The sequence below is a fragment of the Mesoplodon bidens genome, assembly GCF_964165515.1.
Source record: "Mesoplodon bidens genome assembly, chromosome: 11".
Taxonomy (NCBI): Eukaryota; Metazoa; Chordata; class Mammalia; order Artiodactyla; family Ziphiidae; genus Mesoplodon; species Mesoplodon bidens.
In genome coordinates, this window is record NC_138167.1 from 64869821 (window position 1) to 64886196 (window position 16376).

Consider the following 16376-nt stretch of genomic DNA (forward strand, 5'->3'; position numbering starts at 1 on the left):
GTGGATTCATTTGTGCCTCTTCTCCCAACCCTCTTAGGACAGTACCCAAAAGATTTTCCTGCACAACTAACTACTACATACCTGATATCCACGGACAGCACGGGAGGAGCAAGCAGTTTCCCCAGAGCCAGTCTTTTTTATTTTTATTTATTTATTTATTTATTTTTTGGCTGCACTTCACGGCCTGCGGGATCTTAGTTCCCTGACCAAGGATCAAACCTGGGCCCACAGCAGTGAAAGCGCCGAGTCTTCACCACTGGACTGCCAGGGAAATCCCAAGAACCAGTCTTGAGGATAAATGCTGTGGCAAGGGAGGCTGCAGACCATCTCCAGGACTGAAGACACAGACTAACTTTCACCAAGTGCCCACACCCTGCATCAGATTTCCCCCAAGTACTTTATATACACAATCCCATTTAATAACTCAGAGGCAGAAGATACTGTGTCCAGAAGATACTGTGAGGATACTGAGGCTCTGGAATGTAACTATTTTGCCCAGGGCCACACAGCAAAGCTGGTGCCCTTTCCTTTGGCCCAAGCTTTGCAGAATGAATCCAAGGAAATCATTCTCCATGCCTTTTAGGATCCCTTAAATAAAGAAAGGCTTCTACAGGTTCATTCTGGAACAATCTAAGGAAAAAGTCTGTCCTTTGTCTCAGTATGAGAAAAGGCCTATTCCTAAAATAACATTAGAAACTATTCACAAATTTTTATAGTGTATTAGAATTCAAAGAACTTTCCAGGGACTTCCCTGGTGGTCCAGTGGGTAAGACTCCGTGCTCCCAATGCAGGGGAGCTCCCCTGGTGGGGGAGCTAGATCCAGAATGCATGAGCAACTAAGAAGTCCGCATGCCGCAACTAAAGATCCCACGTGCCACAACTAAGACCCGGGGCAGCCAAAATAAAAAAATAATAAAATAAATATTTTAAAAAAAGAACTTTCCAAATATTATTAGGCCTTCAGGACCCTTCTTAATTGGAAGGTAGCTATGAATTGTCCCATTTTGCAGATGTGTAACTTGAGAGCCACAGAGGGTAGAGACCTTGCTCGAAGCCACACAGTAAGTATGTGGTGGAGGAAGTCTCCTAAGGTTCCTGATATTCTATGTGCTGCCTATTTTTTTTTGGTTTATTTTTATTAAAAAAATTTTTTCTTCCGGTTTTATTGAGATATAATTGACATAGCTGTATAAGTTTTAAAGTGTACAGCATAATGATTTCACTTACATCATGAAATAATTACCACAGTAAGTTTAGTGAACATCCATCATCTCATATAGATACAAAATCAAATAAATAGAAAAATAATTTTTTCCTTGTGATGCGAACCCCTAGGATTTACTCTCTTAACAATTTTCATATATAACATACAGCAGTGTTAATTATATTTATCATGTTGTACATGACATCCCTAGTACTTAATTATCTTATAACCAGAAGATTGTACCTTTTGACAAACTTCATCCAAGTCCTCCCTGCCCCACAAAGCAGCCTCCCTGCAGTCCCTCCCCTCCTTTATGCTGAGAAGCCCAGAGCCTTCCAAACCACCTGCTTGGAAAACAAGGTGTGTCAAAGAAAACTGAGCCAATGAAGACAGATGGCTCAAGCCCCAACCCTCATTCTAAATACTTCCCAGATGACCCTCTTGGAGACACCAGGTAGCAGAATAATGCCCAAGATGAACAGGGCTCACTTCAGACATGAAGCTCATACTCAAGTGAGGGACCCTGCGGCAAGACACTTGACCCCATCCAGCTTCCTCACCTGTGAAATACAGATACTTGTTGAATTTATAAAGGAGCTCTGGCTCCTGACTAAGTTTTGCAAGTACTATGCAAACACATGACTACTGAATTCAAGTTCACCCATCGTTCGGTTACTCAGGCCCCAAACCTAAAAGTCATCCTTAACTGTTCCCTGTCCCTCACACTCCACATCCAACCCATCTACCTCCAAAATACCTTCACTACCAGAACCCTAGTCCCAGACACCTTCACCACTCCTTGGATAATTCCGACAGGCCCCATTGGTCTCCCTGCCTCCTCTTTTGTCCTTCTGTGGTCCTTCGTCCCTCTGTGGTTCATCATCCACGCAGCAGCCTGGTTCTTCTCAGTTATAAATCAGATCCTGTCACTTCACAGTTTAAAACCTTCCAGCGGATTTTCATTACACTTGGAGTAGAAGCCAATTTCCTTACCAGAGCCGACATGACCCTGGCTCCTAGCTCTTGCTCAGACCTTCCTCTCATCACCTCAGCCACACTGGCCTTACTTCTTACCCTCAGACCATCTCAAGTGCTTTGCACATACTGCTCCTTCTGCTTCAAGTCTCCCCTCCCAAAATGCTGAAGGGCCGCCTTCTTATCATTTAATGTCACCTCTTCTGAGAGGCCTTCCCCAACCACTCCAGTTAAAGCCATGCCACATCCTCACGCCTATTCTCTCTACCACACTATCCTGTTTTATCTTCCTTGTCCCACTTCATAGCTACAATTTTCTTGTCTACTTGTTTATTTTGTCTCCCCAGAACTACAATACAAGCTCCACTACTCCTGTTCATTATTACACGCTCAGTGTGTAGAACAGTGCTAGGCACATAGTAAGCTTTCAATAAACATTTTAGGAACAGTTGGTTCAAAAGGCAATGGTGGGACTTCCCTGGTGGCGCAGTGGTTAAGAATCTGCCTGCCAATGCAGGGACACGGGTTCGTGCCCCGGTCCGGAAAGATCCCACATGCCGCAGAGTGGCTGGGCCCGTGAGCCATGGCCGCTGAGCCTGTGCATCCGGAGCCTGTGCTCCGCAATGGGAGAGGCCACAACAGTGAGAGGCCCGCGTACTGCAAAAAAAAAAAAAAAACGAAGAATCCGCCTGCCAATGCAGGGACACAGGTTCAATCCCTGGTCCAGGAAGATCCCACATGCCGCAGACCAACTAAGCCCGTGCACCACAACTACTGAGCCTGTGCTCTAGAACCCGTGCGCCACAGTTACTAAGCCCACGTGCCACAACTACGGAAGCCCGTGTGCCTAGAGCCTGTGCTCCGCAACAAGAGGAGCCACCGCAATGAGAAGCCCGCACACCACAATGAAGAGCAGCCCCCGCTCACCGCAACTAGAGAAAGCCCGTGTGCAGCAACAAAGACCCAATGCAGCCGAAAATTAATTAATTAATTAATTTTTTAAAAAAGCAATGGTGTGCTCCCCTCTTCCTCTGTCCAAATTTAAGATTGGAAGTTTGTTTACTCATCCATTCAATCATTCATTCATTCATTCAGTTCAAATCAATAGCTGACTATAGGACTCCTGAGAAGGTACCACAGTGAATAGGGATGACCTGTTTCCCAATTCAAAGCAAGATTTTTTTTTTAAACATGGCACTTTATACAGGCACTTATAACTTCTGCAAATGTGTCAGACTTCTTTGTAGTTAACTGCTGTTTCAGATTTACATGCAAGAGGTTACGTGACTTCCCCAAGGTCACAGGATGAGAACTCAGCATCCCAGTACCTCAAGGCAAAACCAAAATCTAAAATGTATCTGGAAGTGCCCAACCACTTTTATTTACCATCCGTGTTCATTTACACAAAAGTTAATTTAAAAAACCAGAGAGTAAATGTGGCTTTTCAAAAATTTCACCTCCATTTTCTTCACTCTGTTTCTATCTTCCTACCTGGTAGCAGGTACTATCAAACAACACAACACTTTAAAGAGCAGTGTTTTCTGGTTATGGACCATTAATGGTACCCTGGTTGACAGGCTGAGTCTTGATGCCAAAGGGAAGCAGTACTATAGTGCAGGTGCTGGGACCTCAGCCTTGGGAGTCAGAAAGGAGCAGATTCAAATCACATCCGCTAACAACTAGTGATAAGGCCCTAGACAAGTCTACTTTAATTTAATTAACAAACAATTATATAGCACTTACTAGATGCCAGCAGGGTTCTAAATACTTTGCAACTATGAATATTAGATGAGTCAGATATACTATTATCCGTATCTTACAGGTGAAGAAACAGGCATAGAGAGGTGAAGTAACTTGCCCAAAGTCACAGCGAGTGAATATTAGAGTCAGCATTCAAATAAGAGAGTGTGATGCCAGAATCCATGCTCTTAGCCATTACACTATGTTTCTGCTCTAATCCTGTTTCTTCATCTATAAGACAGGGCTAATAAATCTGCCGTATCTCACAGGATCATGTGAGACTACCGGCACACTAAGGTAAATGTTAGCTACTCTTAGTGGTAGTAGTAATTGCCATCATTCTATCATCTACCTTCACCTTTGGTCCAGCCAAGGTCCAACCAAGACCTTTGGTCTTCTGCCCAAAATACTTTAACTGAGAAAGAACTCCAAGGTCCTCTGCAGTAGAATACATTAGAATATACTGAAGTTTCACAAGAACAAAAATTGTCTGCTTTTTTTGCTTCATTGTATCCAGAGGAAGCAGTGGGTACTCAGTAAATATGTGGTGAATAAGGTAGTAATAAAGTGAATGCACAGACAGGGTTCTGTAGACACGACAACTAAAGGAGTACCATCACTTCTCAAATGAAGCTAAACACAAAAGAGGTAAATTTACAAGGTTTTCAGAGCATAGTGGTAGCTGGTCGTTACTTAAGACAGCCTGGCTATTAGGAGACAGTGTGGTATAATGCTGTTCATTCATCTTAGCTAAATGAACAAACAAGGAGACTCAGGTTCTCAAGGTCTTGGATTGTCTATCTGTAAAAGAGAAAGTTGGACAACATGATGATCATAAACAAATATATTCTACTTTCTCATCACTTTATAACAATCATCATAACAATATGAATGGAAGCCGACCACCAAAAACTCAATAAATGTTTGTCAATGAACATAATCCCCGACTGACAGATGAGGAAACTGGGATTCAGTTCTCAAGTTCAAGGTCACTTGCACTGGGTAGAATATGAACTATAGTCCAGATCTCTTCCTACACAGGTCTAACACTCATGCATTCCAAGATCCTTTGTGATATCAGTCCTCTCTTCCAAGCTCAATAAATCTGTAATAATTTATCTTATCAAATAATCTTGCCTAACTTCACTACATCATGGGTCAGGAGGATCAGAAAGAAACACTATTTCCACTTTGTTAACCTGGAGAATCAAAAGATCTAAAGAGATAATTAGCAAATCCCTTTTTTTGCCCAGAATTTAGAGATCATAAAATAAATGATGATTTTGCTTTAAACCATATGGTTTAAATTTAAGCAATGTGACTTAAAAAAAAAAATAAAAAACTTCTAGTAACACAATACTTTTTGAGAGTACAGTACAAAACTTCTCTTTCAATTCTGTAATCAGAGTTGTGCTACTTGATCCAAAGTAGAACCACAAAGTTAAATGTAAAAGGTTGTCAGAGAATATCTATAAATGCTTGCTCGCTTTATTTTTATTAATGAAATACATGCCTGACATTGAATCTGAGTATAACACCACCTTCCTAGGATTGTCAAGTTAGGAGTGAAAAAACATCTGGCAGTCACAGTCAATTTTCTAGATGGTTCATAACAGGACAGTCAAGGTCAAATTGTTGAGTCTCTTTTACCCTCCCATCTAGTAACTGAAAAGCAACTAATTATGAGCTCAAAATACTCCATTCTGGTACTCTCACAAATACAAATGTCAGCTCCAGGATCACACTCGGGCTCAGAAAGTTCTGAGGGCAGGCTGACATGAACAAGAACAGAGAACAGAGGGGTAGTAGGGCAGATGCTTAGGCCAAAGCACTTAGGTAACACTCAGAGAGAGCAGGAACTTTTACCTACTTTCTAGCAGTTTCATCATCTATCAAATGAGAATAGTCATCTCACCAAATGATTATATGAACCAAATGATATGATGAGGAATTAAGTCTTGCAATCTTGTGCAAAGGTGAGAGACTACAGTTATGGTTACTAATTACTACGTCTGGGTACGGAAGGCCCCCTCGAACTCCTGGCTATATGTTCCGCAGGATCCCCACAAGATGGAATAGGTAATAGTTTTTTTCCTCCAAACTTCAGGTTTGGCAACCACGGATGCAGCTGGCTAGCAAGGGTCTGCTGCTGAGAGATGAGAAGTGAGGCCTTCGGGCTCTGGACCTAGCGGGCTCAACAACCACCGCGCCCCCCAGTCACCTTGTCCTCACCTTGAGGAACAGCAGAAGAAAAAAAAAATCCTACAGGGGAGAAAGTGCGGCCCTCAAAAGAGGTGCCTCCACCCTTCACCTGGCCGCCGCTTCTGAGACCCACGCTTCCAGCGGGGCGGAGACAAGGCTGGGAGAGCTGACTGAGCCGGGGACGCCTTGACCTCGGGCGCCGGGCCCGCGGCAGGGACAGGTACACGAAAAGCCGGCCGGACGTCAGGCCCGCCTCGCCTCGCCTTGCCTCGCCCACAGCCGCAAGCACAGGAGGAGGCACCCCGCCCCCGTGAACCCACAGGGCCCTCAGTTTGCTCTCACCTGCAGCCGGGTCACCAGCAGGCTGTAAGGCGCCATTTTGTGCACTGACAAAGATGAGGTCGCTTGAAAATGACGTGCACACGGCGTACTTAAAGCCTTCGGGTAGGGGGCGTGGCCTGAATATAAACGCAACACAGTGAAGGCTGGGCCTCCCCAGAGGCGCCGAGTCCTGCGAGCCCCTTGGGCGGAGCTCCCGTGTGGGGAACCTAGAGGGGAGAGGACAAAGCTGCATAAAAACACTTGCGGAAGTAAATACCGGGAACGAAGATTCTTATCGAAGTGCAAGCTTCATCTTTGCACTTTGCAATTTGTATCTTCCATTCAGATCTCGAAAGTTTTTGTTTTTTGGTTTTTTTGATGACTTTCATGCACCTGCAAGGACCTGACTCCCCAGTTAGGACGGAAACTTGCCTTTGAAATGTGATCGCGCGAGAACGACCGGGGCTTGGTGCAAAGATTATAAACGCTGATGGAAGCCTAGAGAACCAATCACGGCGACCAGGAGGCAGGAACAATGGAGGTTAAGGGTCGACCGGAAGCTCCCTAAGTTTCCGGTGGCATAGAGGGAGCTATGGCTAAACATCATCCGGACTTGATCTTTTGCCGCAAGCAGGCTGGTGTTGGTGAGACGGCCTCTTGCCCCCGACTGTCTCGGTGGGGATGGTATTAGAACCTGAGGAGTCTGGGGTTCCCATCAGTTCCTTAGGGTCTTGCCTCGGGGGCGCCACGTTTCCCGCTTCACGGTCGGTAGTGTAGGAGCGCGTGGGTTTGTAGTCTCTGATGAAAAGAGGGCGGGGCGTGCGTGCTGGGAGCCGGAGGCGGGCTGCCGGGATGGGGTCCGGAGAAATTCTCAGTTTGCCCAGGACCTGGGAGGGACTTCGGGAGGGTGTGGATTTGGTTCGGATTGAAGTTTATGAGGATAAGATGGAAAGACTTCCTTAGGGCTCACTGTCGTCCCTGCTCCTCTCCCCACCTCAAGCTCGAGGATGTTTGTCCCCTCTTCGTCAAAACCTTAATCCTAATTGTACTCTTTACCGTCTTTCATCTTGCAGCCATTGGAAGACTGTGTGAAAAATGTGAGTGGAACACGCCTCCCCAGACAGCCCACCCGTCCCACTCAGTTTCCGTGGAGTTAGCCAACGGGCATTTCCAGCGGTGCCACTAAGAGGGCTTTGAGTATATGTGACTGCAAGCATGTTAACACAATGCCAGGCTACAACTAAAGGCCACCACCCCACTCCAACTTGCACATTTTAGACACTAATTTGAGAAAAATCTCTAGCTGTGGACCAGAGTAGCATGACCCTGTCCTCAGCACACACAGCGTTCTGCCAGTTAATCATATAGACTTATCTACCAGGTGCTATTCTAAGCTCTTTACCCATTAGTTGATTGACTTTTCCTGTGTGTTGTGGAGATTGAGCTGGACACTAGGTAAGCCAAGTTTTGTGATGCCAAAGCAGCAGGCCCTAAAATCACCATCAGAAGACCAGTGTATTTCCCCATTAACAGGAGGAGGGCAAAGGACTTGAAGTACTTGCAAGTGGGCATAACTCCATTCTCTTTTCCTCACAGGTGATGGCAAGTGTGTGATCTGTGACTCCTATGTGCGTCCCTGCACCCTGGTGCGCATATGTGATGAATGTAACTATGGCTCTTACCAGGGACGCTGTGTGATCTGTGGAGGCCCCGGGGTTTCGGATGCTTATTATTGTAAGGAGTGCACCATCCAGGAGAAAGATGTGAGTATATACTAAGCTTTTCATCTGATCCTTCCCTGTATTTAGTAACACTTTGCCATCCACTCCTATGGTCTGTATATGACTATGTTCATCTAGTCATCTAGGTTATCACTTCTTCAAGGTCTGTGAGCCAAACTGAATGTAGTCCAACAAAATGCACTTATTTTGCATCAAGGACAAAAATGCAAGAGAAGCAAATGTTTGTCAACACTAGCAATTTGGAAAGCCCTCTCTTCCTTTGATGTTTCTCTCTCTTGTTATCTTTATTTCTCTCATTATTTTTATTCAGAAATAATATCCTTTTTTTTTTTGGCTGCCCCCCTCATGGCTTGTGGGATCTTAGTTCCCCAACCAGGGATTGAACCCAGGCCACGGCAGTGAAAGCCCAGAATCCTAACCACTAGGCCACCAGGGAATTCCCAATATCCTGCATTTTTAAGTCCTAGCACAGTGCATGGTGTGTAATAGCCACTCCGTAATTCTCTTAACTATCATTAAGGACTATTTGGGTGGCTGTGATGACTTCTGAACTTGGGACAATTCAAGCTGATTTCAGCTCTAAGTGGCTAGAGAATGCTTTTGGTTTGATTTTGCAGAATTGATTGCAATTCTTCTTATGACATTTTTGCCCCTTGACATTGTGTGGTGGCAGTGGCTAGTTATTCAACTTCTTGAGCCAGATGCCAGGGTAGAGGGCTGTAGGTCTATACCAAAAGTAGGCTTCTTGGGGAGAGGGGTGGGAAACCCATGAATCAGCTTTTATTCTTCTTATGACACAATAAAAGGAAGTGTGATGCATTCCCAATAGGCTAGTATAAGGTATCTGGTTACCTAATCTAGGATAAGGCATAAGGCAAAAGATAAATAATTCTTGGAACTTCACTGGTGGTCCAGTGGCTAAGACTCTGCTCTCCTAATGCAGGGGACCCAGGTTTGATCCCTGCTCAGGGAACTAGATCCTAGATCCTACTTGCCACAACTAAGAGTTTGCATGCTGCAATTAAAAGAGCCTGCAACTGGGCTTCCCTGGTGGCGCAGTGGTTGAGAGTCCGCCTGCCGATGCAGGGGACACGGGTTCGTGCCCCGGTCTGGGAAGATCCCACATGCTGCGGAGCGGCTGGGTCCGTGAGCCGTGGCTGCTGAGCCTGCGCTCCGCAACGGGAGAGGCCACAACAGTGAGAGGCCCGCGTACCGCAAAAACAAAAAAACAAAAACAAACAAACAAAAAAAAAGAGCCTGCAACTAAAAGATGCTGCATGCCCCAATGAAGATCCAGCAGATGGCAACGAAGATCCCGTGTGCGGCAACTAAGACCCAATGCAACCAAATAAATAGATAGATAAATAAATAAAATCTTTAAAAATAAGAAAAAAATTTTTATTTTATTTTTTTTGTGGTACGTGGGCCTCTCACTGTTGTGGCCTCTCCCGTTGCGGAGCACAGGCTCCAGACACGCAGGCTCAGCGGCCATGGCCCACGGGCCCAGCTGCTCCGCGGCATGTGGGATCCTCCCGGACCGGGGCATGAACCCGTGTCCCCTGCATTGGCAGGCGGACTCTCAACCACTGCGCCACCAGGGAAGCCCTGCATTTCCCTTTGACTGTCAAATCATATCCTGCTTGATCTGATCCACCAGCTAGGTTACACTCCCTTTATAGAAAGGACCTTGGTTTGTGTATTTGTCTCCCCTTTTCCCTAGTTCTTGGTATAGTCCCTGGCATGTACTGTAAGTATGGTCCACATTTTTGTTGCTACCTCTGTAAATCATCCATAGGGTTCCCCCTACAGAGTGTCTGGTATATAGTAGGTGTTTGGTAATTATTTATAGCCTGTATACCACGGTGAGACAATATCAGTGAAGAGAAAGTACAAACAATTCTTAAACTAGCTAAAACTAGCTAAAGAGTCCATTAAGGACAACATTTTCTTGAACTTTTCCTTGGTTGTAGCTGGAGTTCTTATCTGACATATGCTTGGCAGCCAGAGAGTGCTTAATAAATGTTAATTGCTGTCTGATTCCTCTGCATGCGGTATGTGACCTGTTCTCTCTGGATCCTTGTGCCTCATTCTGTCCCTGAGAATTATTCTAGATGTCACCACTTCCTCTACTTCACGTGTACAGGAATGTTCTGAGGATATCTGAGATGGTATCTAGCTCACATTTACTCAGCAATAGTTTCCAAGGAACACAGAACAGTCCAGTGATATGATCCAGCCTCTCAGCCTTACAGATCATCATGTAGATTAAGTACCTAAGACTTTCCTATGCAGAAATCTTCCTGCAACCAAAGCAACCCCTGTTATTGTTCTCTTCCTGCAACCTCCATAATTTATAAGGGAATTAGACCAGTAAACTAAGCTGGGTGTTCTCCATAGTTTTTCAAAGCTTCAAGAATACTCAGGATTTGGGGACAATATCTGTGGGCATTGCTGCCAGAGGACCATTTGTTTCTTTGCTTTTTTTTTTTTTTTTTAATAAATTTATTTATTTATTTATTTTTGGCTGCTACTCTGTTGCGGTGCGCAGGCCTCTCATCGCGGTGATTTCTCTTGCTGCGGAGCACGGGCTCTAGGCACGTGGGCTTCAGTAATTGTGGCTTGCGGGCTTAGCTGCTCCATGGCATGCTGGATCCCCCCAGACCAGGGCTCAAACCAGTCTCTCCTGCGTTGGCAGGCGGACTCCCAACCACTTCATCACCAGCGAAGTCCCTTTTTTTTTTTTTTTGAAATAAATACTTTGTCCTATCTAAAGTGAAGCTTTGGGCTTCCCTGGTGGCTCAGTGGTTAAGAATCCACCTGCCAGTGCAGGGGACACGGGTTCGAACCCTGCTCCGGGAAGATCCCACATGCCGCGGAGCAACTAAGTCCATGGGCCACAACTACTAAGCCTGCGCTCTACAGCCCGTGAGCCACAACTACTGAGCCCATGTGCCACAACTACTGAAGCCCACGCGCCTACAGCCCATGCTCTGCAACAAGAGAAGCCATTGCAATGAGAAGCCCACACACCGCAATGAAGAGTAGCCCCCGCTCGCTGCAACTAGAGAAAGCCCGTGCGCGGCAACAAAAGACCCAACTCAGCCAAAAATAAATAAATAAATAAATAAATAAAAAATAATAAAGTGAAGCTTTGTGTCCCAAAGGACACTTTTTTTTTTTAAATATAAGTTTATTTATTTATTTTTGGCTGCATTGGGTCTACATTGCTGCGTACCGGCTTTCTCTAGCTGCAGCGAGTGGGGCCTACTCTTTGTTGTGGTGCATGGGCTTCTTATTGCAATGGCTTCTCTTGTTGCAGAGCATGGGCTCTAGGCGCATGGGCTTCAGTAGTTATGGCATGCAGGCTCAGTAGTTGTGGCTTGTGGGCTCTAGAATGCAGGCTCAGTAGTTGTGGCGCACAGGCTTAGTTGCTCTGCGGCATGTGGGATCTTCCCAGGCCAGAAATCGAACCTGTGTCCCCTGCGTTGGCAGGCAGATTCTTAAGCACTGTACCACCAGGGAAGTCCCAATTTGTAGTTTCTTATGTGTGGCATCATATTGGATCTCCCTTCGCCCTTGACTCCTTTACACCTTTTACTTAACCATTTTCTTTAACTCTCCCAACAAGAAAACAAGAAAAATAGTAGCTAATATTTTTGGAGCACTTGCTGTGTACCAGGTACTGTGCTGGACATTCTTTTCCAAAAGTTCTGTATGATACAGATGAGGAAACGAATGGCTTAAAGGTGTTAAGCATCTTAGCCCAAGGTCACATGACTAATAAGTGGCAGATACGGGATTAGAACCCAGGTCTATCTAACCAGAGTTTCTCAACCCTTTTCTCCCCCATTATTGTCCCCCCAAAGGAGAAAAGTTAAAATCTAATTTAAATTAAATTTTCTTGGGAATTCCCTGGCAGTCCAGTGGTTAGGACTCCACGCTTCCACTGTAGGGGACACGGGTTTGATCCCTGATTAGGGAACTAAGATCCTGCATGCCGCCCGGCATGGCCTAAAAATTGATTGATTAATTAGTTAATTACATTTTCTCCACAAAAAGAGGAACTGAATGCTAAGGAGTAAGATTTTGTTGGGTAAGAACAAGCTTCAGATCACAAACCACTATAATAGCGAAGATGTTTTCATCCCCACTGAGGGTGCACGGTCTGACTCAGAGCACTTAGTCTGACCGCCTCACGGTCTTGGTCTTCTCAGGGTGTGTAAGGATGTGCCCCTCCCTCTCTTGCTACTTCTACCATTCTCTTCTCCCCATTTAAGTAAACAGCAGAGCAGTCAAATATATGCAAAAGTTATTTGATACTTTTCAAATCTAATTCACAAGTTTACCATGCTCTGCAGCTTCCTAAACCACAGGTAAGTTTTGGTTCTTGCCTCTGGGAAGGCCTGTTAGAGAAAAACGCCAGACTGGGAGGCAGAGAGCCCAGGTTCAGGTCTTGGCTTTGCTACTAACATGCTGTGTGTGGCTATGGGGAAATCTCCACCAAAAGAAGTATTGAATAATAATCCCTGTTACCTCATGGATACATTTACTGAGAGCTTAAAAGCCTTTAAAATTAAAGTTTCAAATAGAAAACAATATACTCTTGTTAAGGTCTCAAACCAGTGTACAGTCTGGTTTTTACATTGTAGGTCTCATTGAACAGTTGCTGAAAGAATGAACGTTTCATCTTGTAGTTTCTGTTAATAAGGCAGGTCTTGCCTGCTGTTCATAATTCTTTGCTACCAATTGTAAGAAATGGAGATGTGGACGCATTTTCTGTAATCATGTTTTACTGATCTCAAAATTTTTAAATTGCCTTTGGTTCTGTATGTATTTCCCTGTTGTATGTTATATTTTGGTACATGATTAGCGGTTTTTTTTTTAATAAATTTATTTATTTTATTTATTTTTGGCTGCATTGGGTCTTCATCGCTGTGTGCGGGCTTTCTCTAGTTGCGGCCAGTGGGGCTACTCTTCGTTGCAGCAGGTGGGCTTTTCATTGCGGTGGCTTCTCTTGTTGCAGAGCACGGGCTGTAGGCGTGCAGGCTTCAGTAGTTGTGGCACGTGGGCTCAGTAGTTGTGGCTTGCGGGCTCTAGAGCTCAGGCTCAGTAGTTGTGGCGCACGGGCTTAGTTGCTCCGCGGCATGTGGGATCTTCCCGGGCCAGGGCACGAACCTGTGTCCCTTGCATTGGCAGGCAGATTCTTAACCACTGCACCACCAGGGAAGCCCTCGAGGTTTCTTATCAGCTCTTCCATCTTCCTTTTCATGCTTTCCATTCACAGGCATATTCACAAAAGCCAGCCAGTTCCGATGCACACATCGTCACCTCTTCACAGCATTGGTGGAGTTTGGGAACAACCACGAGACCCACGGGAGATGTGTAGAAAATAAAAAACAGGAGTTTAGGAAAGAAAACAGGAAACTTATAAGTCAGTGAGAGAAAATGCCATAAAAGCCAAAGAGCTAATAATCCAATGCGTTAGTTTTCCGATTTTTTTTTTCAACTTTTTAACATGTAGAGTCCCATCTTCAAAAAGTATCTTACACAGAAGCCACGTGCGCATGTGTGTGTCTGTGTGTTAGGTTGAACCATCATGAAATTGCTGATATTTATTTTTGGCAATTTCTTATAATGTATTAAAGGCTGGCTATATGCTAGGCATTGTTCTAAGTATATTGATTCTTAATTCTGTAAGGTCTGTTCTACCATTGTAGTAATTTAATATGTGACAAAAAGAGAGACAAGGAGGTTAATAACTTCTCAAAATTCAGGTGACCTATCTCCAGAGCCTACAACCTTTTTTGTTTGTTTGTTTGTTTGTTTTGGCTATGTTGGGTCTTCGTTGCTGAGCGTGGGCTTTCTCAAGTTGTGGCGAGCAGGGGCTACTCTTCGTTGCGGTGCACAGGCTTCTCATTGCAGTGGCTTCCCATTGCAGAGCACAGGCTCTAGGTGCGCGGGCTCAGTAGTTGTGGTGCATGGGCTTAGTTGCTCTGAGGCATGTGGGATCTTCCCGGACGGGGGCTTGAACCCGTGTCCCCTGCATTGGCAGGTGGATTCTTAACCACTGCGCCAGGGAAGTCCCTACAATCTTAATATGAGTGAGAACACAGCTGCACAGATTGAGGGGGGTGAGTCCTACTGTCACCTGGCACCTCTCAGGACTCTCTAGGGCCCTATAAATACAGTTTATATACATTGACCTGATCCAGTCATCTTATTTTATAGTTGGATACAAATCCAGACAGAAGTGGTTTGCCCACAGTCACACAAGTCAGTGAGGCAGAGTAAGCCTGAACAGGCTATCATAATACCATAAAATTTCAAAGCATCCCTAAAGGGCTTAAAGCACTGTTGTGTTTAATAGCAGGCTACCTGGGGCCGGGAGAGGCAGCTCTTCCCACATTTGTACCAGGACTTTCAGTACAGATTACGTGGCTTACTTGAGTTCACCCAGCAAGCCATTGGTGGGGCTGGGTCCACAACCTGGCTTGCTTAGCACACCAAACTCCACAGATAGTAGTTCTCAGTGTAATGCATGGTACATGTTTTCTAGAAAATAATGAAATGTTAGTGTTGGCTTTGTGTGGTTTCAGAGATTTTTGTACAGTGTTGATATCAGTGCCCAAAAAGAGAAATCAGCTGAATTAGAAATGAGATGCCTAAGGACTTGATTCATTCATTCATTCTATAGCCCAGTGTCACAGGAAACAGCTGCCTTTGACATGGGTGTTTAATAAATTCATGAGATCTAAGAAGGTTTCTTCCAGTAGCAGTTCCCCCAATTTTCCTCCCATCATCCCAAATCAACTGATGGAGTCATCATTCCTGCAAAACACAGCTTCCCAAGGGCTTCACTGAAACCACTCAAGCTCACAAAACGGCCAGGGGAGGGTGTCGCTACACATCAGAGTATGAGCCGTCAACAGCTATCTCTGGCACAGGAGCACTCTTCCCCCAAGACCATGTGTCCGGTTAAGTGAATTAATATGGACACATCAAACTCAGTATTGTCTTATGATATTTAAAATGTAAGGTACTATTTCCTGAAGTCTTTAGTTTTTTTTCCCTTGGTATTTTCTCCTTTCTTGGGATAGTGAAAGAGAGCTAGGAAGCTTGATCTGTAGATGATTATTACCATTTCTTACCTCTGACTTGGAGAAAATCCTTTGAATATCTTAAAGAGTTTTAGATTCTACCTCCACTATATCATATTAGTAACCGAAGTGGGCTAAGAATCCAACATTATAAGTGTAGGCCACTGGATAAATGGTGGACAGGCCCTGGGCACATTCTAGGTGTTTAGTAAATACTTGATTGATCAAATAGGATAACTGAACTGGTAAGATGAATGGCTAAACCATTAATCCAAAAGTTATTTTTATCTTAAATCCCTCTCAGTTCAAGCTCAGAGACTTTTAACAACTTATCTATTCTGTTTTCCAGAGAGATGGTTGCCCAAAGATTGTCAATTTGGGGAGCTCTAAGACAGATCTCTTCTATGAACGCAAAAAATATGGCTTCAAGAAGAGGTGATTGGTGGGCTGCCTCTTCCTCCCCCCATCAAGCTGCTGCAGCTGCCAAAAGAAATGCCTACAGAAAGGAAATGGAGCCCAGAGCATCACCTGAATTGCCTATTAGTACAGTGGCACCTTTCCACCCTTTCCTCTCCTCTCACCCAGCCATGGTAGGAATGGAAAAAAAGTCTTTGCAGAGCACTCTGGCAGGCTGTACCACAGACAAATTAATAAATTGGTTCATGGCGTTCCTTCAATTCAAGAAGCAAGGCTGTGTTAATCCACATCGAGAAGTTCTGTACACCAAAAGCTTCTAAAACAGGAATGATATATCATTTCCGTCTTCTGTTTGAGGAGCTGACTGTGAGGCTAGCTGCAGTGAGAAGCATGGCCTTGCAGCAGCTCTGATGGCAGCTGTCCTTGATGAAACATCTGCAGTGCGGTGGGGGCTCTCAGAACAGTCAGTGTGGGCATTTCATCTTGTAACACCCACCAGGTGGTGCTGCTTCATGGTATTTTTCTTCTAAAAATTGGAAACCCTTTCTGTTGCTATTGTATTCATAAAGTAGGTGTTTATTTTCTGGTAGTCAGCCCCTTCCCAATTTAATTTTAACTCTAGGAATTTTAGTCACCCAGGAATTTGTGATTCAAAATAAAGGTACTGGGATTCATTAA

At 44.7% G+C, this 16376-nt stretch overlaps 2 protein-coding genes across 2 annotated transcripts in view; one reads left to right on the plus strand and one right to left on the minus strand.

Moving 5' to 3' along the window:
- The window catches only part of ACO2 (aconitase 2), a 53446-nt gene extending 46892 nt beyond the window's left edge, over positions 1 to 6554 (minus strand). The window contains exon 1 of the mRNA XM_081250165.1: positions 6464 to 6554. Within this exon, the coding sequence (XP_081106291.1) occupies positions 6464 to 6499 (36 nt within the window). The 5' untranslated portion in view covers positions 6500 to 6554. The remainder of the gene's footprint in view (positions 1 to 6463) is intronic.
- Positions 6555 to 6721: 167 nt separating this feature from the next.
- Positions 6722 to 16376, plus strand: PHF5A (PHD finger protein 5A). The gene is made up of 4 exons (XM_081250169.1): positions 6722 to 7086; positions 7516 to 7539; positions 8039 to 8205; positions 15631 to 16376. Exons 1-4 carry the CDS (start codon positions 7035 to 7037, stop codon positions 15718 to 15720), a joined length of 333 nt encoding a protein of 110 aa, XP_081106295.1. The 5' UTR covers positions 6722 to 7034; the 3' UTR covers positions 15721 to 16376.

What these genes read in the sequence shown, in the direction of transcription:
- PHF5A (XM_081250169.1), top strand. Translation starts at nt 7,035, where the DNA reads ATGGCTAAACATCATCCGGACTTGATCTTTTGCCGCAAGCAGGCTGGT. An exon ending in TGGAAGACTGTGTGAAAAAT is followed by an intron (nt 7,540 to 8,038) that starts GTGAGTGGAACA and finishes TTTTCCTCACAG; the next exon opens with GTGATGGCAAGTGTGTGATC. An exon ending in GCACCATCCAGGAGAAAGAT is followed by an intron (nt 8,206 to 15,630) that starts GTGAGTATATAC and finishes TCTGTTTTCCAG; the next exon opens with AGAGATGGTTGCCCAAAGAT.